This window comes from Diospyros lotus, chromosome 4 (assembly GCF_014633365.1).
Source record: "Diospyros lotus cultivar Yz01 chromosome 4, ASM1463336v1, whole genome shotgun sequence".
NCBI classification, from domain to species: Eukaryota; Viridiplantae; Streptophyta; class Magnoliopsida; order Ericales; family Ebenaceae; genus Diospyros; species Diospyros lotus.
Window position 1 is genome coordinate 30888073 of NC_068341.1, and position 27130 is coordinate 30915202.

The following is a 27130-nucleotide window of genomic DNA, read 5'->3' on the forward strand; positions in this document are numbered from 1 at the left end:
ATTTCCTTAGATGAAACGTTGGTCAGGAGGTGGTTTTTGACCTTCAGACTTGAGGGTTTCACAACAATATGTGTTTCGAGGCTTCAGCGTAAACCATGTTAAGGTGAGTTGTTTGATCCAGCACTTGATTTTAGTTATTGCAAATATTTTGGCTTATGATTGTTTAGTGAGTGGTTTTACCCTCCAAACCTTAGATTATTCCATGTGAACGAGATTGGTTAGTGTGTGGTTATACCCACCAAACCTTGAGATGTTTCATGGAAATGTTTTGCCAAATTGTTCAAATTACCAGCATATTGAGCATGTTATATTCTTGCATGATGAGTCAACAAAGTTTGTTTCACAAAATGCATAGCGTGTGTTTTCATAGTATTAAAGTGTTTGATATCGTCTCGTTATAATATCTGATGGGATGGGATGGGGTCTCCTTGAGAATGTTGCTATGTTAATCCCTCTGGAGCAGTGGATTGGGTTTCCATGGGTGACCACCGATATGCACCCCGGGGATTACGTATGCTGAGGTGTTTTCTCTAGGTTGACATGTTTGTTTGTTTATGCCATGCTCATGATCATACATGCATCTTATAAAACTATCTTGTGCTATCACTTAGATGTTTCAGCATCTAATCTGGATTATGCTCCTGGAATATTCAAACGTATCAGATAGGGTTTGCAGTAAAGGCAAAGGCATGGCCAATGGAGAATGCTCAAGATAGTCACTGTTTACATTTGCAAGTCATGTAATCCTCATTTGATTTAGAAGACAATATGTATGAACGATTGTGATCATCTATGTTATTTAGTCTTGTTATTTTCGTTGCATAATAATATGTGTAAGGGCTCACTCTCAAATATTCCTACTAGCATAGGATATTCAAAAGGAGGTCATCTAATGTTAACTAACAAAATAACAATTATTTCATCTCAAGCCTCACCAAAATGCTAAACAAGATCTTCAAGTTAGGATGCGTCTCCACACACCACTATCTCTAAGCCTTAGTCCCACTGGACTCGCCCCAAAAAACGGCCTTCCCTTTACCTGAAATGGAAAAGAAGATCAAGTGAGCCACAAGGCTCAGCAAGATTTAGGAATAATGAACAGGAATCAAGAATATGGTGACACCAAAAAGAGTAATAAAAAACTCAATAGTTTTATACAAGATTCGTGATTTATGACTTGATTAATCCCAAGTTAAATGTATCATACCACTATATATCACCATGCAAATGTGCATATAAAATTAAGTGTCAAAATCAAATCTCGTAGGCTCGCAAGCCATCAAACAACATATGCCAAAGTGCATCAAGAGAATAAAAACTCACATTCAATATGAAGCTAACATGCTGGGCTATGGCCACATCGTCTCACGCCATAATAGGTGCGCAAAATTTAATAACAATAGTATATATATCATATTTTGACATGCCATATATGAAATCATGCAAGGTTACCAACCTTGATGCCATGCTCTCAAATGCATAAATAAGTATCCACATGGTTTAATATCACATATTGATGACAAGTACAACTCCACAAAAAAAAGTCTCAAATTTATGATTAGAGTTCCCACGCAACTAAAAGAACCACATCAAGACCATTAGCTCTATTGATCTTTACACACAGTGGCATTTAATTTACTGGCCATATTCTAATGACTATTTAAAAAAAATACAAGGAAATTTTGATATGAATTCTCATAAATTTGGGCATATTCAAAAATCATTTAATAGATAAATTATGCTCGTGGCAATATACAATGGGTGCATGGGTGCTAAACATGTGTATACATATATATATATATTTGGGTGCCTTACATCTACTATTATTATTTGGATACCTTACGTTTATAGTGAGTGTTTCAATGGTGCGCGCATATGTATACATATAAATGGGTGATCCAAATATGGCAGGGGAGGGATTTAAATGAAACAGTAAGGGAGAGAGAGAGAGAGACTGCACTGTCGCGCATATATGTATTTATGTATGAGTATATAAATGATGGGTTGGCTAGGATAGAAACAGGCATTCGAAACATGGTGCCAAATATATATATATATATAAGATTCGGGCAAGATAAGGGGTACTTGAACGAAACAGCGAGGGAAATGGAGAGTTTCCATTTGGCCAAGCTCTCTGCTAAGCATTTATAAACATATATATGGGTCAGTGAGTTGGTTGGAACCAGGGCATTTGAAGATAGCTAATCGATTATGTATATGTATATTGATGTATATGTGCGTCACTCGGCTGGGATAACAGTGGAGCTAATCGGGTATGTATATATGTACAGATATATATGTGGGTCACTCGACTGAGCCAACAATGGAGGCTGTTTGTATATATATATATATATGGGTTTTGTTGGAACAGAACAAACTCCTGTAAGAAATAAAAGTAGGCCATTCCAGAAATAAACTTTGGAGTAAATCAAACCCCATTTCGATACATCAAGGGATAGCAAGATGCTTAGGAGAAATTTCAAAAGAAAAAAATAATGCTATAACAAGAGGAAGAAGAAGAAGAATTTACTCACAGAGGCAGGGATATGAATATATCTATATATATGTGTGTGTACATTTACAGTCGTCCAGGCAACGAACAATCCCTTAAAAAGAGATAAAATATACAGAAATTACAGAATGTGAATGAGAAGGCAGAAAGAACTTGCCTGAGGTTGACTAAGCCTTCTCCTCGCTGAGCTTCAACGGCAGAGAAAAATATGCAGATGATACCACAAGGAGAAGAAGAGGAAGTATAAGAAGAACACAGGGGGGGGTGAGGACGAATGAGCAATTAAACAGTGGGGAGGCAAAAAGGGATTAGGCAATTGCACTGAAATGGAAACATACACAGTGCGTGTAAGAAAATGGTGCTTGCGGCACCAGGTCTGCACGCCAGCCTTACTCAATTACCCTTACTTTTTTTTTTTTTTTATAATAAACCAGCTTTTTAGGTCATTTTTGGTATTTGACACATATCCTTATTTTAAATTTTTCTTTTTTTCTTATTCACATAAAAATTTAAATTCCTTTACTATTGGGCCTAGGCCCATCCCAACAACTATATAGCCCACCTGATAAACCCATGGACTCATTAACTAATTAACTGAGACCCATTTCATTATTTCCCAATCTATTAAAAATTATACCCATATACTTATTTTCTCGATTACATGAACCACAAAATAAAATTATACAAATCTAAAATTATTGCTATGCCATCAAGGAGATTTACCATCAAGTATTAAAATACTTAGACCCACATTTAAAATGCCATTAAATTAACGTTAAGTATTAAAACATTTGGGCTCACTTTAGGGTCGTTACAGTTTTTCCCCCCCTTCAAAGAATTTGGTCACCAAATTCGTACCTGGTCATGAGAAAAGCTGGGGGAAAAGATGCCTCATCTCATCCTCATGCTCCCAAGTAACCTCGTCCGGAGAATGACGCTGCCATTGAACCCTCACAAAAGGAATCGACCTATTTTGCAACACTTTCTCATTCCGTTCCAAGTTACTGATAGGCATTTCCTCGTACGACACATCTTCCCCGACCTCTATAGTCTGATAGTCAATAATGTGCTGAGGATCCAACACGTACTTCCTCAACATGGAAACATGGAAGACATTATGAATGCCGGATAGCCTCGGTGGCAAGGCCAACCTATAGGCCAAAGTGCCAATCCGTTCCAAAATCTCAAACGACCCAATATAGCGAGGACTAAGATTCCCCGACACCCCAAATTGGTGTACGCCCTTCATGGGCATCACTCTCATCCATACATGATCCCCAACCGAAAACTCCAAGTCTCGACGTCTCTTGTCCGCATAACTCTTTTGTCGATCCTAGGCGGCCTTCATTCTCGCTTTGATGATGTGAATCTTTTCTGTTGTCTGTTCCATAATCTTCAGCCCCAACAAGGCTCTATCTCCAACCTCCTCCCAACAAATGGGCGACCTACATGGCCTGCCATAAAGTGCCTCATAAGGTGGCATACAAATACTGGAATGATGATTATTGTTGTAGGCAAATTCTACCAGTGGCAGATGGTCATCCCAACTGCCATGAAAGTCTAGCACACATGCCCTCAACATGTCTTCCAACATTCGTATGGTCCTTTCTGTTTTCTCATCTGTCTGTGGGCGAAAAGTGATATTAAATTTCAACTTCGTCCCCAAGGCATCTTACAATGCTCCCCAAAAATGTGAAGTGAACCGAGGGTCCCGGTTCGATACGATATTAAAGGGGACTCCATGCAATCTCACCACCTCCTCCACGTACAACTTCACAAGATGGCTCAAAGGGTAGGTCTTCTTAATTGGCAGGAAGTGGGTTAATTTAGTTAAATGGTCTACTATCACCCATATAGCATCATACCCTTTCGTCGTCTTCGACAGTCCTGACACAAAACCATAGATATGTTGTCCTACTTCCACTCTGGAATGGGCAACGGCTATAGAAGACCTGCCGATTTCTGATGTTCCACCTTAACCTGCTGACACAATACACATTGGGACACATATTTGGCCACATCTCTCTTCAGTCCATCCCACCAAAACTGCCCCCGTAAACCTTGATACATCTTTACCGTGCCGAGGTGAATAGTATAACAAGACTTATGTGCCTCTTTCAGAATTTCCTTCCTAATCCCAGCATTATCAGGTACACAGACCTGATCCTGAAATAATAACATCTCATCCCCTCTCTGACTGAAACCTATTAGGGAAAACTTTCCCACATTTGTCAGAATCTGGGCCAGCTTCACATCACAAGACTGTTGTACCCTAATCTACTCCATAAAATTTGGTTATACCCTCAAGTACGAACAATACACTGTAGGTCTCTCCTTGGGTCCGAAAATAGACATCTCCCCTATCTACCTCAAAAGCATCCACTCTTGGATCATCATAGCTATCATGCAAGCTCTTCAGCAACTCAAAGTATCCGCCATTACATTAGCCTTCCCCGGATGGTATAAAATTTCACAATCATAGTCTTTCAGTAGCTCCATCTATCTACGTTGTCTCATGTTCAACTCCTTTTATGAGAAAAGGTACTTTAGTCTTTTATGGTCGGTATAAATTTCTACCTTCTCCTCGTAGACATAGTGCCTCCATATTTTGAGTGCAAATACCACAACTGCCAATTTTAAATCGTGTGTGGGGTAATTCATCTCATGCTTCTTCAATTGTCTCTAGGCATATGCATGTACTCGTCCATCTTGCATCAACACACACCCAAGACCGGAGTGCGATGCATCACTGAAGATGGTAAATTTCTCCCACTCTTGAGAATAACCAACATAGGCACTTTCGTCAATCTCTCTCCAACTCCTCAAAGCAATTATCACATGCCTCGTTCCACTCGTACTGGACTCCCTTCCAAGTCAACTTCGTCATAGGCAGGGATAGTCGGGAGAAACCCTCAATAAATCTCTTGTAATAACCTACCAGTCCCAAGAAACTTCTGATGCCCGTCACTGAGGTTGGTCTTGGCCAATCCATCACTACCTTCACTTTCTCAAGGTCCACTGAAATACCCTTACCAAATACCACATGCCGTAAGAATCCCACCTATCGTTGCCAGAAGTCACACTTACTAAACTTGGCATATAACTGCTTTTCCCTAAATCTCTGCAAGGCTAACCTAAGATGGTTCTCATGCTCTTCCAAGTTTGGCGATTAAATGAGAATGTTGTTGATGAACACAATGAAAAAACGATCTAAGTACTCCTTGAAAACCTTGTTCATTAAATCCATAAAGACGGTCGGAGCATTCGTCAGCCCAAATGGCATGAATAAATTCGTAATAGCCGTACCTAGTACAAAATGCAGTCTTCTGAATGTCTCCTTCTCTAACCCTTACTTGGTGATACCCCGACTACAAATCAATCTTAGAAAAGACTGAGGCTCCACGTAGCTGGTCCAACAAATCATCAACTTGGGGAAAAGGATACTTTCTTCAACGTTACCTGGTTCAACTGGCGGTAGTCTATGCATAACCTCATGGATCCATCATTCTTCCTCACAAACAAGACCGGAGCGCCCTAAGGTGAAGTGCTCGGGTGGACGAATCCCTTCTCAATAAACTCCTCAAGCTGCACTTTCAATTCCTTTAGTTCATTTGGGGTCATTCTGTAAGGTGCCTTGGAAATTGGCTGGGTTCTTGGCATCAACTCTATGGAAAACTCTACCTCCCTCGGTGGCGGTAAACCTAAAAACTCATCAAGGAATACATCAGGGAATTCTCGGACTATAGGAATGTCTGACAATTATATATCGTTCTTCTTACCCGTGGTCACAAAAGCCAAATACGCTTCACATTCATATCCCATCAATTTTTCAGCCTTCATCATTGATATCATAGGAGTAGGACTCATTGGTTTAATGCCTCGATACGTTATGACTGGCTGCTAAGGTAACTTAATAACCTTACATCTACAATCCACTTTGGCATAATGTTGAGATAACCAGTCCATGCCCAAAATAAGATCAAAATCATGTATGTCTAAGATTATCAAATCCTCGGGCAACTCGTTATCATGCACCATAATCTTACATCCCTTATAGACTTCACTCTCCACTAACTCGACTCCTCCTAGTGTAGACACGATCAAATAATAAGGCAACAATGTACTAGAGAATGGAATATGGCACACAATCCTAGGTGCAACAAATGAATGTGTAGACCCCATGTCAAACAAAACACGCACATCAATGTCATATAGGGATAAAATACCTTGCATATTATCATTTCCCTTTTCTACCTCTACTGACGTCAAAGCGAATGCTCGTCCCTGGATGTGGGGTCGACCAGCGTATGTGGTGCCTTGTCCTAGTGGCAATGCCAATGGTGGTGTTATCCCCTAAAGCCTTGGCACTGGTTGCCTTTGTCCCATCTTGTTGCCTTGGTTCCCATACCTCTGTCCTCCTTGTTGTGGCAGTTGTTTGCAAACATTAGACGTATGCCCCTTTCTTCCACACTGGTAGCAAGTCACCTCTCTATTGCTTGTTATACCCTTCCCTTGTGGACAGTGGTTCTTCATGTGCCCCAACTACCTGCAATTGTAGCACGCCTTACATACTCCTCAATGCCTCTTTCCACAAGTTGTGCAGGGAGGAACGTCAGCTACATTACTAGAAAACCCCAGTGCTCCCTTCTTTTTCCTGTCATTGCCTTGCTCCCGAGCTGTACATAATCCCTTAGCGGCTGCCTAGACTGCCCTTAGCTCGCTCCTCTCCTTCTTTATAATATGTGCCCTCTGCACCAGTGTAGCATAATTTGTGATCTGTGCACCGACCAGGTGAAATCTGATGTCCACTTGCAGACCTCTTTGGAACTTGGCTGCTTTCTTTTCCTCGGTACATACTAACTCAAGAGCAAATCGTGCCAGAGAGATGAACTCCTCTTCATGCTGCGCCACTGTCCTATTGCCTTGTGTCAACTCAATAAAATCATATGTCTTTTGATCTCAGACCTAAGTTGGAAAGTAGTTGGCAATGAAAAGCTCTCTGAACTCCGCCCATGATGGCTCCCTGCCCACAAACCTTTGTCAAACTGTCTCCCACCACCTCTCGATTCCTCCTCGAAATAGATATGTAACCAACTGTACCTTCTAGGTGTCACTGCACCCTATCGTCTTGAGGTTCTTCTCCATTGCCATCATCCACTCCTCTGCTCTCGGTCCCTTCATAAAACTTTGAAGGTCTCAGTGCCATGAAATTCCTTACCAACTGTCTCCCAGTATTGCCATCCATTCCATGGGGCTCCACTTCTTGTGGCGCTGGGTTTGAAGTCTGACCATTAACATTCTCATTCATGCATGGTTCATTCCTCACTCTAGGTGGTACTTGCTCCTGTCTTCCCTGATGCGCCATAAAATTCTCAAAGTGCCTCAACATAGCAGCCATGGTGCCCCTCAACTCACCAACCTCCTGGCACAAGTCCGCCACTGACTCCACTGGAGTGGCCGGTGCAGGGGGAAGTGTAGGGGTAGGAACAGGTGCAAGCTCAGGGATGAGGTCAGGAGCTGGAGTAGGGATGGCCTGGTTGCCTCGGGCACGGTTCGATTTCCTTCCTCGTCGTCCACTCATTTCCTGCATGTCAAACGGCCTTTTAGTATTCCATCTTGACTTAGGCTCACTAGACCACTAGACACAATTCTAACTCTGCCCAAGCTTAGGTGTACAGAGACACCTATCACTTCCTAAGTTATGCTCTGATACCAAAATTGTAAGGGCCCACTCTCGAATATTCCTGCTAGCATAGGATATTCGAAAGGAGGTCATCACATAGATGATATAGAACAAACCATAAATAAACAAATAACTCAATTCACTACTAGCAGCGAAAACTAAATTAAGGTTCAGTTACACTTCCAAAATCTCATGAGTTTGGGACTCGAAAGCCATACAAAATAATTAAGAGGCTCTAATGTTAACTAACAAAATAACAATTATTTCATCTCAAGCCTCACCAAAATGCTAAATAGGATCTTCAAGTTAGGACGCGTCTTCGTACACCACTATCCCTGGGCCTTAGTCCCACTGGACTCACCCACAAAAATGGCCTTCCCTTTACCTAGAATGGCAAAGAAGATCAAGTGATCCACAAAGCTCAGCAAGTTCTAGGAACAATGAACAAGAATCAAGAATATGGTGACACCAAAAAGAGTAATCAAGAACTCGACAGTTTTATACAAGATTCATGATTTATGACTTGATTAATCCCAAGTTAAATGTATCATACCACTATATATCACCATGTAAATGTGCACATAAAATTAAGTGTCAGAATCAAATCTCGTAAGCTCGCAAGCCATCAAACAACATATGCCAAAGTGTATTAAGAGAATAAAAACTCACATTCAATATGAAGCCAACCTGCCGGGCTATGGCCACGTCGTCCCGCGCCAAGTTCTCTAAGGTACCCTTCCCTCCGCGCAAAATTTAATAACAATAGTATATATATTATATTTTGACATGCCATTTATGAAATCACGCAAGGTTACCAACTTTGATGCCATGCTCTCAAATGCATAAATAAGTATCCACATGGTTTAATATCACATATTGATGACAAGTACACCTCCACAAAAAAGTCTCAAATTTATGATTAGAGTTCCCATGTAATTAAAAGAACCACATCAAGCACATTAGCTCTATTGATCTTAACACACAGTGGCATTTAATTTATTGGCCATATTCTAATGACTATTTTAAAAAAATACAAGGAAAATTTTGATATGAATTCTCATAAATTTGGGCATATTCAAAAATCATTTAATAGATAAATTATGCTTGTAGAAATATACAATGGGTGCGTGGGTGCGAAACATATGTATACATATATATATATATATATTATTTGAGTGCCTTATCTTTACGGTGGGTATTAAACATATGTATACATATATATATATATTATTTGGGTGCCTTACATCTACTGTGGGTGTTAAACATATGTATATAAATATATATATATATTATTTGGGTAAGTTACGTTTACAGTGAGTGTTTCAATGGTGCGCGCATATGTATACATACAATTGGGTGATCCAAATATGGCAGGGGAGGGATTTAAATGAAACAGTGAGGGAGAGAGAGAGAGACTGCACTGCCACACATATATGTATATATGTATGAGTATATGAATAATGGGTTGGCTAGGACAAACAGGGCATTCTAAACAGGGTGCTATATATATATATATATATAAGATTCAGGCAAGGTAAGAGGTATCGGAACGAAACGACGAGCGAAAAGGAGAGCTTCCATTCGACCAACCTCTCTACAAAGCATTTATATACATATATATATATATATGAGTGTATATGGAAGTGGGTCAGAGGGTTGGTTGGAACCAAGGTATTTGAAGATAACTAATTGGTTATCTATATGTATATAGATGTATATATCGGTCACTCGGTTGGGATAACAGTGGAGCTGATTGGGTATGTATATATATACAGATATATATGTGGGTCACTAGGCTGGGCCAACAATGGAGGCTGTTCATATATGTATATTTTCTTGGAACAGAACAAGATGGAGTCGGGTTATGCTCATATCTACTATATATATATTATATATATATAACATTTACTTACCTCACGGAAGAAACAAACTCTTGTAAGAAATAAAAATAGGCCATTCCAGAAATAAACTTAGGAGTAAATCAAACCCCATTTCGATACATCAAGGGATAGCAAGATGCTTAGGAGAAATTTCAAAAGAAAAAAATAATGCTATAACAAGAGGAAGAAGAAGAAGAATTTACTCACAGAGGCAGGGATATGGATATATCTATATATATGTGTGTGTACATTTACAGTCGTCCAGGCAACGGACAATCTCTCAAAATGGGATAAAATGTACAAAAATTACAGAATGTGAATGAAAAGGCGGAAAGAACTTGCCTGAGGTTGACTAAGCCTTCTCCTTACTGAGCTTCAACAACAGAGAAAAATATGCAGATGATACCACAAGGAGGAGAAGAGGAAGTATAAGAAGAACACAGTGGGGTGAGGATGAAGGAGCAATCAAACAGTGGGGAGGCAAAAAAGGATTAGGCAATTGCACTCAAATGGAAACATACACAGTGCGTGTAAGAAAATGGTGGTTATGGCACCAGGTCTGCACGCCAGCCTTACTCAATTACCCCTACTTTTTTTTTCTGATAATATACCAGCTTTTTAGGACATTTTTGGTATTTGACACATATCCTTATTTTAAATTTTTCTTTTTTTCTTATTCACATAAAAGTTTAAATTCCTTTACCATTGGACCCAAGCCCAACCCAACAACTATATAGCCCACCTAATAAACCCATGGACTCATTAACTAATTAACTGAGGCCTATTTCATTATTTCCCAATCTATTAAAATTATACCCATATACTTATTTTCTCGATTACATGAACCACAAAATAAAATTATACAAATCCAAAATTATTGTTATGCCATCAATGAGATTTACTATCAAGTATTAAAATACTTAGACCTACATTTAAAATGCCATTAAATTAACGTTAAGTATTAAAACATCTAGGCTCATTTTAGGGTCGTTACAATATGTCTTACTTGGCTTAAGTTTATTACACTTGTTAGTTAAGTAGGCGAGACTGGGGTGTGAAGATTGTTCTTTGAGACCTTGCACGTGGTAAATTGATGTATGGAAAAAAAAAAAAAAAAATCTCGATGAATCCCTTATAGTGGCATGCCCGGCTAGGCGAGGTGTTACACTTGTTATCTTCTTCATTGCCAGGCTATGAGTAGGGTAACAGGCTTTTAGCTTTCACATCATTGTAGGGCTATGCGCGAGACAACGAGCTTTTCTTTTGAGACAAAACCCTTGATGGAATCTGGTACATAATAGTGGACGCAATAACGATAATTTATTTGTAAGAGTGAGTATAAGCATTTTGATGCGGTTCAGCCAAATGTGCCTACGTCCCCAATCTCGTTTTGGTTTCACATTATTACAATACAGATAATTCAAATGAAGGAAATAATACAACTTAGTCTTGCATAGTTTGCTTGGCAATCGATAAAGTCTCTTCACTCTTTTTCCTTTTCATAGATGCAACATAACATACCTGGGCTTTCCATTGATCCTCTCGGACTTGTCCCACTCCTTGGGGTATAGGAAACTTCATCAACAGATAGCAGGAAAAGACTACAACCCTCATGTCATTAAGTAGGGGACGACAAAAAAGCAAGCCTGGTGTGTTGTGCTCTGAGGATCAGAGCCTGATGTGACTGGCAACTGAATTAAACCAATCACTGGGGCAGTCTCCCCAGTAAAACTATATAAAAGGAAAAAAGATATTTTTCAGTCGATCTTGAAAAATGTGCATTTGCTCAAAGCAATTCCAATAAATGAGGTTAATTAAGCTACCACTATTTACCAAAATTCTCCCAATGGGGTGCTTTGCAATGACAATTAAGATTACCATCAAGTCATCATGTGGAATGATTACATCTCCTTTGTAAGTATGTGTGAACATAATGGGCTCTTCATTTTCTCTAATCTCCCTTATTGAATTGACCTGGTAGGCCAAACGGGCATAGGCCTTTTAGGAAGAAGAGTTATCACCAGCCAAGGTTTCATCGCCCAAAATGACATCTATAGCCTGATGTGTTGGTTCATTATCCAGAGGGGGATTCTGTCTGTAGTCGTTTCCTCTCTCTTACTGTCTGAGATTATGTCTTTCATGTGCTTCAAGCCTCTCTTCCCTTATTTGTGGCTCCATGTTATTTCCCTCTCCTTCTCGTACATATCTTTATTAGTGCCCTTCCCGGATAAGTATCTCAATTTGATTTTTCAATTCCCGACATTGATCAGTGGAATAACAATGAGTCCTATGGTATCGGCAGTACTCATCCTGATTCTTCCTTATAGGTTGATCCACCTTTTTTAGAAGTCTGATTAAACCTGATCCTTCTATGGCTACCAATATGACAGACCGAGGTTGGGTGAGCTGGGTATAGTGATTGAACTAGGGCCTGACATCATCCAATCTTCGGGCCCTCTCTTGTCGTCGATTAAGGTCTTCTTCAATATCGGTAGTAGCCTATCGATAAGAGCCATTTCCTAGAACCTCTTGACGTGCCCCGTTAGATGGAACTGTTTCTGGTATAAACTTCCTCAAGGTAACCAGCATCGAGGCTTGAGGAACCAAACCTTGCAATATCCCAACCATTTCATGAAAGGCTTGCATCCTTTCGACGTGCTATTGTCGCAATGCTTTGCACTCAACCAGAGGAACCATGGGTGGGGTTGGTCCACTTGAGCCAATGTGACTAGGAAAATAAGGCCCCAGAAAGGCATGTGAGTTGATAAGTGGTGGAGCTTGGAACTAAATGTCCAACGGATGTGAATGCCCTAAGAAGGGCAACTGTTGAGTGAGGGGTGGATGACCCTCACGAGCAGACTGATGGGTGAAAGGTGGCTGGCCCTCTCGGGAGCTTTGATGTTGATCTTCCACATGAGGGAGAGTCTCTCGTTGAGGTGATTGTGCACCGCGGGAGAGAACCTGTCGGCCGCTTCGAGTTTGTGCCATGGTGAATGAGGGTTTCTTTTCCTTTTGTTGGTTTCCCAATGACGACACCAATTGTTATTGCAAGGTTACAACAATAAATTTATGTATAGAAAACCACCGATGGATGACCCATGTGTGGCTTATCTTAGTTATGAATGACTAACATGTGGCATATTCAAGCGATGGATAACTCACTCGGGGGATGGATGACTCATTTGAGCGATGAGTGACGTGTGGATCATCCAAACGATGAGTGATTATTGGGAGAGATGGACGGCTCTCTCAAGGTGGAGCGACAGCGATGGATGAGTCTCCCAGGGGTAGCAACAATGATGGATGACCTATCCAAAAAGAAGATCAGTTAGGGGTGCGGGTGAGGATCCCCGCGCAGACCTTTCGATACCTAAGTTAGCCTCTTAAAAGTATAAAGTAGTCAAATGCAAAAAAGAGATGTGAGAGTGAGAGATTGTGTATTGAATAAGGGGAAAAAACCTCCTATTTATAGCGATGGGATGGGCATCCATGTGTCGACTGGCCTAATTTTCTCGACGAGCATCTCGGAGGCAATTTTGACCGAGTCTTGCGGGGTCATCGGTGTGAGGGTGCATAGGTGCTGGCATGGGCATGCGAGCAAACAAGGTGCAGTCGTGCGAGTATGCAAGTGTACGCAGATGCGCGTGTGGAGGCGCGCATTAGGCACCCACGAGGGACCTCCCTCGAAGGTGTGAAGTAACCCGGAGATAGGTCTCTCAGAGGGTGGAGGCCCCCCTCCCCTTTTCCTTAGCCACGCTATTGCGTGGCAACTGCCGAGGGGGGGGGGGGCGGGGGGGAAGCGGCTTGGGCCCCCCTCTTGGCCACATGAAGCGGCCATGCGTGGGGGTCCCCCTCCTGGCTACACGAAGTAGCCAGGTGGGTTAATGGCCTTCCACGTAGCAACTCCTAGGGCATCCATGTGGCGTTTCTTCTTTTTGAATTTATTATTATTTATTTATGATTATTTTAGCAGGCATAACAATGTCTATCACAATAATTGCTTATACTAAAGCGTCTTAAATTCATGCTAATTGTTTTTAAACATTGATCATTCTGAATAAATTTCTATTATTTTTACTAATTTTTATAGTTTGATTATTTCCCTATTAATCTTTTTTTAGAGGCATAAGGCACATTTGTGCCCCTCAAGTTCCAACTTTGACCTATTATAGATCTTAAATTCAGAATTTTGGAACGATCATGTATCTCATTGTTCAGTCAACATCGCACATAAAATCAAGTGCAATTAAGGAGCCAGAAAGAAACATCATCGTCTTCTTCTTTCTCATTCCCAACATCGACGAGGGATGGGAGAGGTCGCCACACTCTTCCAAGACTGTCGATTCAAGCTTGATGCTTGACATGGTTAACAATTCGGATCACCAACGGTCGCATTCGTTCTGACCAGTGGAGGTTCAATCATTGTTGCCGACGAACTAAGGAGCGGAGTGGCAGTGGGAGGTTCGACCTTCCAACCTCAGAAGCCCAAACCCAATTCTTGATTCTAGCAATTTCACCAGCTCAAACCTTACAGGAACAAAATTAACTAATTTTCTAACCTATCACATTGAAGATGAGCAATTAACTAATTTTCTAGCCCCTTGCATTCAAGATAAGCTCCTAGTTGAAGAATGAAAACTAGAATGAAGGAAAGAAAACAAAGGTGAAAATCACAAAACCAGTTACCAACTTAAATGAATTTACAGAACCCAAATATCAATAATTGGAAAGATACACGTTTTGTACATATATATACATACATATATATCAGGCAATGGGCATTCAAAATTGACCTAGAAGCAAAGAAGAATGCATGCAGTTGACTCTCCCATGGCTTCTCTGTAGAATGTTGACTAGATTTGCTTGCCCACACCCACGTCGTTGCTATTGCAGCCCGCCGACCCCGATTGATGCCGTCGTTGGCCACTAGCACGAGGAAGATAAGTGACTGACTGACCACTTACCTCTCACGTCATCGGCGACCAGATCTGCTACCCATATTGCCAGTTGCAACGATAACAAACGACGATGAAGGCTTTAATGGTAGTGGTGATGGCTGCGTCGGAGGTGAATAGCGATGGAGGCATCGACAACGATGGCGACGATAGCTGCAACGACGAGGATAGTGCATAGAGAGAAATGGGTTTGGTTTGCATTGACACGTGACAACATCCCATTAATTTTCATTACGCAATCAACATCTCATGTGACAATATCCCATTGGTTTTTAGATTTTACCCTTTCACATTAGAGCTTGATAGAAAAGACACAAACATCTATATGTCACGTGAATAATTTTGAGATTTGAGGTATCTAAAAGGTTTAAATTTGAAATTTGACAGGCACAATAGGCCTACTTTCAAGTTCAGGGGCATAAATCGTTAAATGTCCCAAATTTAGGGGCCAATGTCGACTCAACAGTGAAGCCATATATGCAGGGGCATAAGGCCCCCCAAATTGGATGGCCCTTAATTTTAAAAATTTGTAATATATATATTTTTTATTTTTTAATAATAAATATTTTATTAAAAATTAAATTCAAAACATAATAAACCTTTTTATCTTCCATTCTTCATTTCTCAATTTTTTTATCGTTGCCACTATTCCCAAATCCCAATTCCTATAATCCCATAAAACCTTCTTTCCCTTCCCATTTTTTCCTTTTTCCTCCCCCCTTTCTCTCTTTCTCTCGCTTGCGCGCACTTAAACAATCACTACACACAGCACACTCACTGCATGCTTCAATCTTGAGGCTTCACTTCAACATCTGCCATCTGTGATCTGTGTTATTGTATTGTGACGATTGGGTTGGCTCTGCCTACCCCTGACAGCGAAGCAGCCTTTCTCGTCGATGAGCCCACAGCCGCAGACGCATCTTCAGGCCCCGAGTGAGACACTAGACAGCAACGCCACTGCTTCAAAGGTTACATCCATCGCTGATGTCGCCACTGTAGTAACAAGTTTCTTCTTCAGTTTTAACTTCTTGGTTTGTTGCTTTTGAGGCTTTCTAGACGCTCTTGTGTGGGTGTTTTTTTTACTTTGATTTGTTATCTTTCATTTTAGTTGTTTGATTCCATGATTCTGGTATGTTAGCGTATGCCTATGCTTTGTTTGTAAAAATTATTTTGAGAAATAAATGAAATGTTTGTGTAAGAATGTATATTATTTATTTTTTTATAAAAAAAAACTAATACTTTAAGGTCTCGAATTTTTTTTTCGCCTAAGACTCTCAAATTTGTTGGATTAGCTTTGTTAGGGGCACAAATGTGTCTTATGTCATTTTTAAAATTTTCAATGTAATTCAATTATTAAATTACTTGATAACCAACAAAGATAATACGCACCCAACTTGAAAAGGTGATATTGATAATTTTCTTTTTCAATAAGAAGCTATAATCACTGCCGTTCGAGTATATATCGGTAAATTCAATGGGACGAGTAACAGTTCACAAATCCATGCACCAAATATGTATAAAAAATTTATATATGAATTTATGCCCAAACATATCTAAATCCTAGTAAGACAAGATATATTATTATTATTATTATTATAATTATTCACTACGAGACTAACTCTAAAGGACAATAATGACTCATTAAGTTTTTTTTTTTTTCACTTAATCCTTTAACTAATAACAAAAAAAGACTATCTTTTTAGGACACTTTATGAGCTCTCAGCAAATTAAAGGTAGATGTGAAGAATTTCTAGTAAATTAAAAATAATTAAATAAACAAGTAAAAGTTATAAAGCAAAAAGTGTTTCACTATTGGTGAAAATCCTTAATTATTTTTTTAATACAAACTCAAAAGCATGCATCTCACTAGGTACGAGTCGTTGTTTTCATAAAGTAGAAATATATTTTTATGTGTTTTGTCTATATAATTATCAAGGTTCTTAAAATTGATATTTTAAGGGAAATCGAAGAATAGTCTATAAAATCGAATCATAAAATCGTAAAATTTTAGAGATAATTAAAAATACATTTTAATGTATATAAATAATATTTAGAGTGACATAATTTTATAAAAAAATTAATTAATATTACTTAATAACATGATTATTATACTTTATAACCATATTCTTTGAACAAAATATATGTACGTATCTATTTCAAAATAATTTTATCTATTGATTTCAAAAATATTAAATAATATGAAATCTCTAAATATTAACTCCATCATTTATCTTCATTAATCTATAATTAAAATTTCAAATATTAATTTATATATAATGTGAATTTCAAAGTTTATCAAGTTTACCACACTGTCTTTACAGTATTGAATCGTGAATTAATTTCGATTCTATGAAAATCTGATTTCATAAATGAATTGATTCATTTAAAATTACATGATATATAAGCTTGTATAAATTGACTTGCAAATTTGACAATAATCATAAATACTGCATGGTTGTTTATAGATTTGTAAATTGGATATAATTCAAGGACCGTGTTACTTGTATTGACGGGATGACAGGCTTGATTACAAATCGAACTTCATCCGATGATGAAGTCTGATCATCAAGCCGTCGTAGATGGGAGAAGCCCAATCGGACTTTATCCAAAGACAACGACAACGAGGCGATGAGATGATGTACTAGCTGTAACGCCCCGCTTTCTCGAGCGCACTATTACTTGGCATAATTTTGGGATAATAAATGTTTTCTATTTAAAACTATTGTTAAATCATATCATTCCTCATATTTATCCCAAAATCTCCATATATTTATCTCGAAAGAGAATCATCATAAACATTAAATGCGGAAGCTAGAATCGAACCTAACATCTTATCATTAATCATAAATAAATTCTTATATCCTTATTATCCATAATTAAGATTATACATCATCATTTCTCAAAACGTTCAAAATTCAAAGTATCAGAACTTAAATATATGGGCTATATAACATATATTCAACTCATCATACAACTCATCGCGCATTTTTCTAAGTACCATTTCATGCCTTATTCATCCTCGTTTCTGCTACAATTCCATTTGGAACGTTTGAATATTCTAAGGGCAAAGTCTAAGTTAGATGATAAATCATATAAGTAAGAGAACAAAACATTTAATGCTCATATATGTATGCAATGCACATATTATCATAACTTTCATGTTTGAGTTCACTGCACCTTATGATTACCCGCCATTTTTTCAATCTCCCTGTCAGACCGGGGTGTATGAGTGCACCATTGACAAAACAACTGCGCCAGTATCTAATCCCAAACTCATGCAACATATGACCGTGAATATCATCATACAACTCATGATATGCATATTTCATAAATCAAAACATGTAAATGCAATCTACATGACATACTCATATCAAGGCATGACAACATGATAAGATAATTTATATAAAATCAGAATTTGAGTCGAACTACTTACAACCCAAGCATTTTCATAAAACTAAATCCAGTTAGAAAGTGCCACTTACCTTACAAAAAGATAATTTTGCCCCTAGTGTAATTTTGCCTCAAAATTCGCATCGAACTTCCAATCGTACTCAATTATGAACCTTGACATACCCTGGGTATCATAATTACTTAAAAAAATCAGATTTCTAATTTTCATAATTTCTCCCATTTCCTCCTATTATTTCCTTAAGATTATGAAATAAATACTTTCTCATAAAATTTTCTCAATTTCTCTTCACAATAATTCCTAAAACAATATTCCTAAACCCCAAAAATTTCCTCATAATTTTTAGAATTCATGTTCTATTTATTTCTCATTTTCTCTTTGATTTTCAAGCATCTATTGCCTCAAAAATCCATAATAAATACCAATCATGCATTTCTCTTCCAATTTTATAATAAAAAAATTTAAACTATCATTCTCATATTTATAGAATTTTTGAAGAAATTTTCGAAGATAACTCACCTTCCCACGGAGCGATTCGGTATTCTTCTATACTACAATGAAGTTTCGATTTGCGTATCCAACGACATCTTCTATCACAAATTTTCGCACGAACTACTATACCCAACCTATAGGATTTTTCTAAAATTTTTGGTATTTCTCTGTATATTTTACTTTTCCTATTTTCTCTCTTTCTCTTTTTCAAATTTCTCTCTCACTCTCAAATATTTTTTCTTACAACCTTTCTCTTTTTAATTTAAGTTCTCAAACCTTTCAAATTTTCTCTATTTATAGAAGGTTGAATTAAACTTAGCATAATTATAATGACTCACTATCTTTAATTATTTTATCACATTTCTTAATTATTTTTCACTAAATCTCTCCCATAATCTTTAATTATTTATCCGTATTCTACTTTGTCTCCCACATTTCTCTATTATTTCACCCATTATCTTTGATTATTTGTCCATACCCTATTTTGTCTCTCACATTTCTTAATTATTTCAACTCTTATCTTTAATTATTTTTCATTAAATCTCTTCTATAATCTTTAATTATTTGTCCACACCTTACTTTGTCTATCACATTTTTCAATTATTTCACCTATTATCTTTGATTATTTGTCCACACCCTACTTTATTTCTCACATTTCTCAATTATTTCACCCATTATCTTTAATTATTTTGTCATCTTTCTTAATTATTTCCCATTAAATCTTACCCATAATTTTTAATTATTTGTCCACATCCTACTTTATCTCCCAAATTTTTCAATTATTTCACCCACTATTTTTAATTATTTTGTCACCTTAATTATTTTCTATTAAATCTTCTTTTGAATAGATTATTCTTTCATTTAATTCATTAATTTTAAGCTTACTTTTTTAGCCTACTAATTCTAAGCCCATTTACTTAGTCTTTTCTTCTTTTTTTTTTCAACTTTTCCCACTAACTCTAAACTCATTTACTTAGCCTTTCTTTTTTCAACTTAGTCCATTAACTTTAAACCGATTAATTTTCTCAGTTATAATTTCTAATGGATGTCAAAAAATATTTTAAATATAAAAAAATAATTATTATTATTATTCTCAAAATACTAGGATATTACACTGGCAGTCGACGCGAATCACTGCAACAAAGCGATGGTAGGATGCAGCGGTGATCACACGGGGCTCTGCAATTGGGTGATGGTAGGATGCAGTGACGATCGCACGAGACCTTATAGTGGGAAAATGAGAGAATGCATCGACGATCGGCCAAACGAAGACAACGAGACAACACGGGGCGACGATAAGGCAAAGCTAGGCGAAGCTTGTTAGAAGCGGTCATGAAAGAGTAGAGAGGAAACGACCAAAGGTAGGGATGGTGAATCTGTAAATTAAGTAAAGACATTTTTATCATTTAACACATTTAATTATTTATGCAAGTAATATTTTCTTCTCAATATTGTCAACCACTAGTCTTCTAGATAGTGAATTGAGTGTCAGCCCATGAGTTGACTTTTTGGCGCAGTTAGGTGAGGTCGTATAATCATAAATAAATTGGTGCAACAAAGGAAGAGTCACAGTCACGCCCTTGCCTCTTTATTTAAAGGAATGAGGTCATCAACGAGATATTTGTCGTAAGCAAGGAGGTCAAAAATCTTTGGCATATTGAATATGGATCCATGCAACTGTAGTGTGCAAACTCCATATATAAAAATAATATTTTTGGCTTTAAATAATTATTATATAAATGTAATTATTTTGGCCCTGATTATTAAACTCTTTCCCTCTCTTTTTTTTTTTTTTCTGTCCCTACTCGGTCACTCTCACACAATTGTCTCTCTTTCCCTCACGTAAAGTCAGGGCCGGCTCACTCGCCTATGCCTAGGGCTTTAAAATGGGCCAATAAATTTTTTTTTGCCAAGTTGAATACTAAAAATATTTAAATATTTTAACATTAAAAATATTTTTTATTCAAAAAGGGCTCTAATAAATTTCTAATGATAAATATTTTAGTATTAAAAATAAAAAAATATTATTGTTAAAAAAATTAAAGAATCAAATATTTTTAATTATACTTGATTGTATCATAGATACAAGTCATAATAAATAAATATTTTTTATATTAAGATATGTAGATACTTTAATAAGTCCGATAAAAATAAAAGAGTATTTTATAAATTTTTTAAAAGTTAATAATACTTCTGGTCAAATATTTTTAATATATTTACAAGTAATAAAAAAAAAAATCAACTTGATATAAATAATGTGAGAGGGCAACGATATGATAATAAATCTAATATGAAAAGTAAATAATAAAGTGTGTAAAAAAGCTTATTAGCTATAAATTCAAGAGCATTTTATACATCATTGATTGTTAGAATCTTAATTTAATTCTTTGTGATATAAAAAATCCATGTCATGATGTTATAATATTTTTTGGAGTCACACAATATACGCATTATTTTTTTTTTTACAAAATGATGAAAACTTTTACAAGATCATATTTTAAATAAAAACACTACTTATGGTACTAAATTTTATAAAAAAATGTATTTTTGTTTTTCAAATACGATAACTTATAAAATATTATTAACCATTCATATTACTATAGTTTCGATGAAAAGAAATTTTAAAATTAAAATTAATAAAATCTTACTTAACTTCAATTATGTCACGAGAAAAATTAAGTAATTTGACTATATTGTCAATTAAAAAAGAATTACTTTTTAATTTAGAATACAAAAATTTAGTTAGTGATTTTATATCTTACAAATAAAAAAAATAAAATTTTCATATTTTTTATTATTTTTTAAAAGGCCTACAAATTTTAAATGGCCTAGAGCCCTTAACTCCCATGGGCCGGCTCTGCGTAAAGTAAAACTAATAAAGAAACTACAATTACGAAAAACATATAAAAACTAAATACATATTTTCTAATTATATACTTTTAACACTAAAAATACATGTATTAACTAAATATATATTTATATATGCACTTCAACTAAAATTATAAATATATACGTATGAAAACAAAAATCACAAAATTTATACTTAAAAATAGGCAACGCTAACCATTATACTCAAGAAAATAATTAAAGTGTAATAAATACATCTTATTTTTAAATAAATTACAATAATTACACTTTATTTTCATTTTTTACCAATCTTATTGGTTCATTAAATATCTCAAAATACTATTCATTTATGTTTAACCATAATGTTGTTTGAAAACCAAATGCAATTTGCAATATATTACACCAAAATAAGTACTAGTTATTGCCTCTTAACCATTTATGCTTAAAATATATATATATATATATGGATTGTACCAGCCAAACTAGGTTCAGCCCAATTCAGAAGGCCCAAAGACCGCTTGGTCCACAACCTGATCTTGACCCAACATCGGTCTGCAATGGCCATTATCACCACTGCATATTGGTACTCCCGTGCCCACTATGGATTCCATCTACATTTATTGTAAGTTCCATCCGTATTTATTGCAAGTCCCGTCGACACCATGCCTGCGTCAGAAAGCCTCGTCGATGCCGGATATCACAGTCCCATCACCTTGCAGCACCCGAGGCAAGCATGCATACAGAAAGACTCTCTCATTCTCTTCTTTATATAAGCCAGCTTGATCCCAGGCTAAGATATGTTATTCTCTGGCCCTACTGTTATACTGCCAATTCCCATTCTCACTTGAGCGTCGAAGTGCTTGAATGTGCCAGCTGCCCCTCGTTGCACTGTTGTTGGAACTGGATCCTTCAACGTCTCAAGACCCACGTCTGACAACCGACCCCTTTTGCACCGGAAAGAACATTTGGCGCCCACCATGGGGTATGAACTAGGAAGTGACCTTTATATAACCTTTATATAAGTACCGAGCGACACATCCAACGGTCGAAGCCTATTCGTTCCAAAACAAGCTTTGAGATTACGCCACCTGTCATGCATTGAAGACGGAAGGGCGCCTCCCCACATACGCCACGCCACCTTAACCTTTAGGACCGACACTTCGAATTTGGGAGCACGCACGCTATGCCAGAACATTTAAAGCCACCCTCAAAACCATTGAGCTCCATGTGGGCCTTGGGAAAAATTTATAACACCCAGAAAGCTTGTCACCTTGAAAATATCGAGCTCAACCACCTCAATCATGCACAACCGACCTCAATCATCTCGGTTACACATCCCGAGCTAGACTTCGATTACAAAGCCCCACCTCTTTAGCTAACGCACCCTGAGCTCCTTTATGACAGCTTGGCAATGATCCGAGCTCGAAAAACTCGCCCTTGCAAACGTTTGACCTAAGGGTCTCATCCGAGCTCAATTGTCAAACTATCTCGATTTTACATAACAAAAAGTCCAATCGTCACCTTTGCATTCTGAGCTCGAATGCTCGCCCTAAAGAACATCTGACCTGGGGGGTTGTGGATTGTATCGGGCAAACTAGGTCTGGCCCATTTCAGAAGGCCCAAAGACTGCTCGGCCCACGACCTAATCTCTACCCAACTTCAGCCTGTAGTGAACATCATCACTGCTGTGTATTGGCACTCCCGCGCCCACTATGGATCCCATCCGCATTTATTGTAGGTTTGGTCCGTATTTATTGTCGGTCCTATCGACACCACGCCTCCATTAGGGAGACTCACCAGCGCCGGATATCATAGTCCCATCACTCTACGACACCCGAGGTAAGCATGCATACATGGGGACTCCCTCATCTATATAAACCAGTTTGATCATAGACCAATGTATGTTCTTCTTTAGCTCTATTGTTATATTGCCAATTCACATTCTCACTTGAGTGTCAGAGTGCTTATAGGTGTCAGTCGCCCCTCCCCGCGCCATTGTCGGAGCCAGATCCTTTGACACCTCAAGACCCAAGTCCAACACCCAACCCTCTTTGGGCCGAAAGGAATAATATATATATATATATATATTTGAATGCATATTAAAAAATAATGCATCAATGGTGGCTAACTACTATATATATATATATATAGAGAGAGAGAGAGAGAGTATACTTACATAGGGTACGACATGGTCAAACCTCTGTGGGGTTGAGCATTGCAACCCCTAGATTATTTGTGGTCCCCCCCCCCCCCCTTTTTTTTGGCAACTATGATGCCATATTGATGTCAACTTCACCCTCAAATCTTTTGGAAGTTTGGGACTAGCAAATGTTTGATCCAAATCATCATCCAATTAATTTGATGAATTTTGTTTTAGTAGTTAGGATCTCTTGCGGATTTATGGTTTACTTTAAGCATTTAAGACATTAGTGGTTTACTTCTTTTTTTTTTTTCTTTCAAAAACCCCTTAAAAGGCTTCCATTAGGTCCTTAATGTGTTAGTTTTACTATGTTAGGTTGTTAGGAGTTTATTTTTTTATAATTCAAATCCAATATCAAGGACAACCCATCTAGGGTATTAACTTAACAAATGGGATGTAACAACTCATAATTTATTTCTATATTATTTAGATAATTTTAAAAATTAGATTATGAAATTTTATAATTGAAGAAATGAAAAAGTAACCCCAAGTAAGAAAATTATTGATATCGAGACTTTATTTGGTAAAATCAACCCATTGAAAGATTTGGAGAATGATATCTGTAGTTTGGAGGTATATAAATTAAAATTTCGAAGGTCTCTATTTTCATTAGGTAGGGACTATTTTGATATAAATGATTCAAATATTGAAAAATTAGAAAAATAAGTGTGTATTTTGAAATAAGGAGACTGTTGTTGTAAAAAATACAACAATTAGAATTTGTAATACGAGAATACTAGAGTCGCGACAAAGCGAGGTGGACAGCTGGCAGGTGTATGCTTATGAAAATGTGTGTTAGGTAACTATGATCTTCGATTATCTGGCTAAGGTCTAGAATAAACCCTCGGGGGTATTTTCAGTAGTGGGTTAATCCTTCCAAGAATAGCCTCTTGTGTGTTTGGGGTATAACTCCACTCACAAGAACAAGTTAGAAGATAAGCGAGGATTCCTCACTCGTGTATACCCTCCGATACTTAAGTTAGTACGTGCAGGAGAATAGTTGTAATAAATGACATATGCCATTAATGAATATATAAAGATGTACATTTCCCGGCAAGAGAGGGTCTACTCATAGTATTTTTACCAAGTGTCAGGGATGAACCTGCAAGTTAGGGGCACTCGGATGGGCTTAAGAGAAATCCTCCTCAAGAGGATTGAACAGCCTAGGAGTCTTCTGGGAAAAGGTAGGCCTCACGGTGAGCTGTCAAAGTAGGTTCTTGGCCTCTAAGGGGCCTATCCGGACAAAACTCTGAGTTGTCAAAGGATTCCTTCAAGTGTTGTTTATTATTCAATAATTTTCACAATATTTTTGCGATGGATTATTCCCCATTGATGATTAAGAGTCAATGTAATGTGTGGAACCCCCCTGCATGTAGGTTAATTGGAAAAAATGAGACTTTAAGGGAATCCATGTGGCCTAACCAAAAGGACCCACGTGGCTTTACATGTTTGCGAGGCTAGCAAATAAGTTTAGAAAATTTTAGGGTGCAACTATAATTCTAGAAAATAACAGCAGATTTATGTTATATATAACATATGCACATAATAACTTGAGGGTGCTTGCAGGTTATCTGGCTCGTGCATAGGTGCTTGGAGGATGGAGGTCAAGGGTTTAATTCCTCTCATGGGAGAGGCAACGCTAGAATTAAATTTTTAGCTTGCCACGTGGTAGCCTCCCTAGGCGACACGTGGCAGCATGCAGGGGTGACATGTGGTAGCATGGAAAGGTAGTTGGGTGTCTCGGGGCACCAGATAGCACAACACGAAGATGACACGTGGCATCATTTTGTACGGCCCAAAAAGGAATGGAATGGGCTCAGTCCAAAAAGAATTGGCTTAGTCAGCAGACAATGGGCTCAGTTCGAAAAGAATTGGACTAATTTGAAAAAAAAATAAGCGTGGCCTAGAGAGAAGCGCCTGTTGGGCTTTCTAGAGAGAAAATAATATAATGTCCCAAGAGAATAGAGAAATTGCATAGTGTCCCGAGAGAAATTACACTATGTCCCCGAAAGAAATTACATACTATCCCGAGAGAATAGAGAAATTGCAGTGTCTTGAGGCAAATTACATTGTCATCGAAAGAAATTGCACACTATCCCCAGAGAAAAGAGAAATTACATTTCCTCGAAAGAAAATTATACAGTTCCTCGAAAGAAATTAGACGCTCTCCTCGAGAGAATAGAGAAATTGTACAGTTGTCCTCAAAGAAATTATACTGTGTCCCGAAAGAAATCATTCTAGAGAGAACCATGGGTCCTGAAAGAAATTCTTCCCAAAAGGAAATATCTCTTATTGGAAAGCGTGCCCAAAGTCATTTCTCCTCTTTTTACTATGCTATTTATAGGGAATAGTGCCATATTTTCTCTTAGACCATTTTACCCCCAAAACCATGAATATTTATATTATAAGCCTTATTAATTATTTTTTTACTATTGATTCATGATTAATTATTAGAAAAAAACACTCTCATTTGGAATTATTTATTAGAAACACATCCACTTATATTTATTAATTAAAAACACCCCCAGGTGAACATTTTTAAAAAAAATCTATGGCACAACAAAGACCTTGTTAAGAAATAAAGGCCTATTGTAAAATAAGGTCCCAGCCATTTTAAAATAGGGTTTATTGAAATGGTTGGATAGTTTTGACAATGTTCATTTTGCGAAGAAATTGATAGCTTAATCCTTGACCAATGCTTATGGTTTTTAAAACTTGATATAAGAAAATTATTATGTTATGATTCAATCATTGGTTGGGCTAAAATTATAATTAAATTGTGTAATTTACACTAAAACACATGTCTAAGTGATAACATTTGGTTATGTACCAAATTGCATTCACATGGAATAAGATATATGTTATATAGAAACATAAAATTCTTTCTTCTTGGCTCTCTAAGGGTCTTAAGACTTGAAATGTGAAGGTCATCTAGGGTGCAACATTCTACTGCTTTACCTAGTGGCATGATGCTTATATTACTATCCTACAACCTCATTTTCACAGTTTAGGCTATTCCCATTTCTCTTGTTGCTACTATAGGAATTACTTATGCTTTTTTTCCCTTTAACTACTAAGATGTTTTAGTTCACCCAGTTGTCTCTTGTTTGCCTATGGATTCAGTAGCAGTTTATAAAGTTATCATATTCAAA

At 37.3% G+C, this 27130-nt stretch overlaps 1 protein-coding gene across 1 annotated transcript; it reads right to left on the reverse strand.

The window, feature by feature from the left end:
• Nucleotides 1–3374: 3374 nt before the first annotated feature.
• Nucleotides 3375–3767, reverse strand: LOC127799771 (uncharacterized). Its single transcript, XM_052333996.1, has one exon. It carries the CDS (start codon nt 3765–3767, stop codon nt 3375–3377), a length of 393 nt encoding a protein of 130 aa, XP_052189956.1.
• Between the last annotated feature and the right edge of the window lie 23363 nt (nt 3768–27130).

Bases quoted from the DNA above. Each gene is read 5' to 3' on its own strand.
- LOC127799771 (XM_052333996.1), bottom strand. From the start codon at position 3,767: ATGCCCATGAAGGGCGTACACCAATTTGGGGTGTCGGGGAATCTTAGT.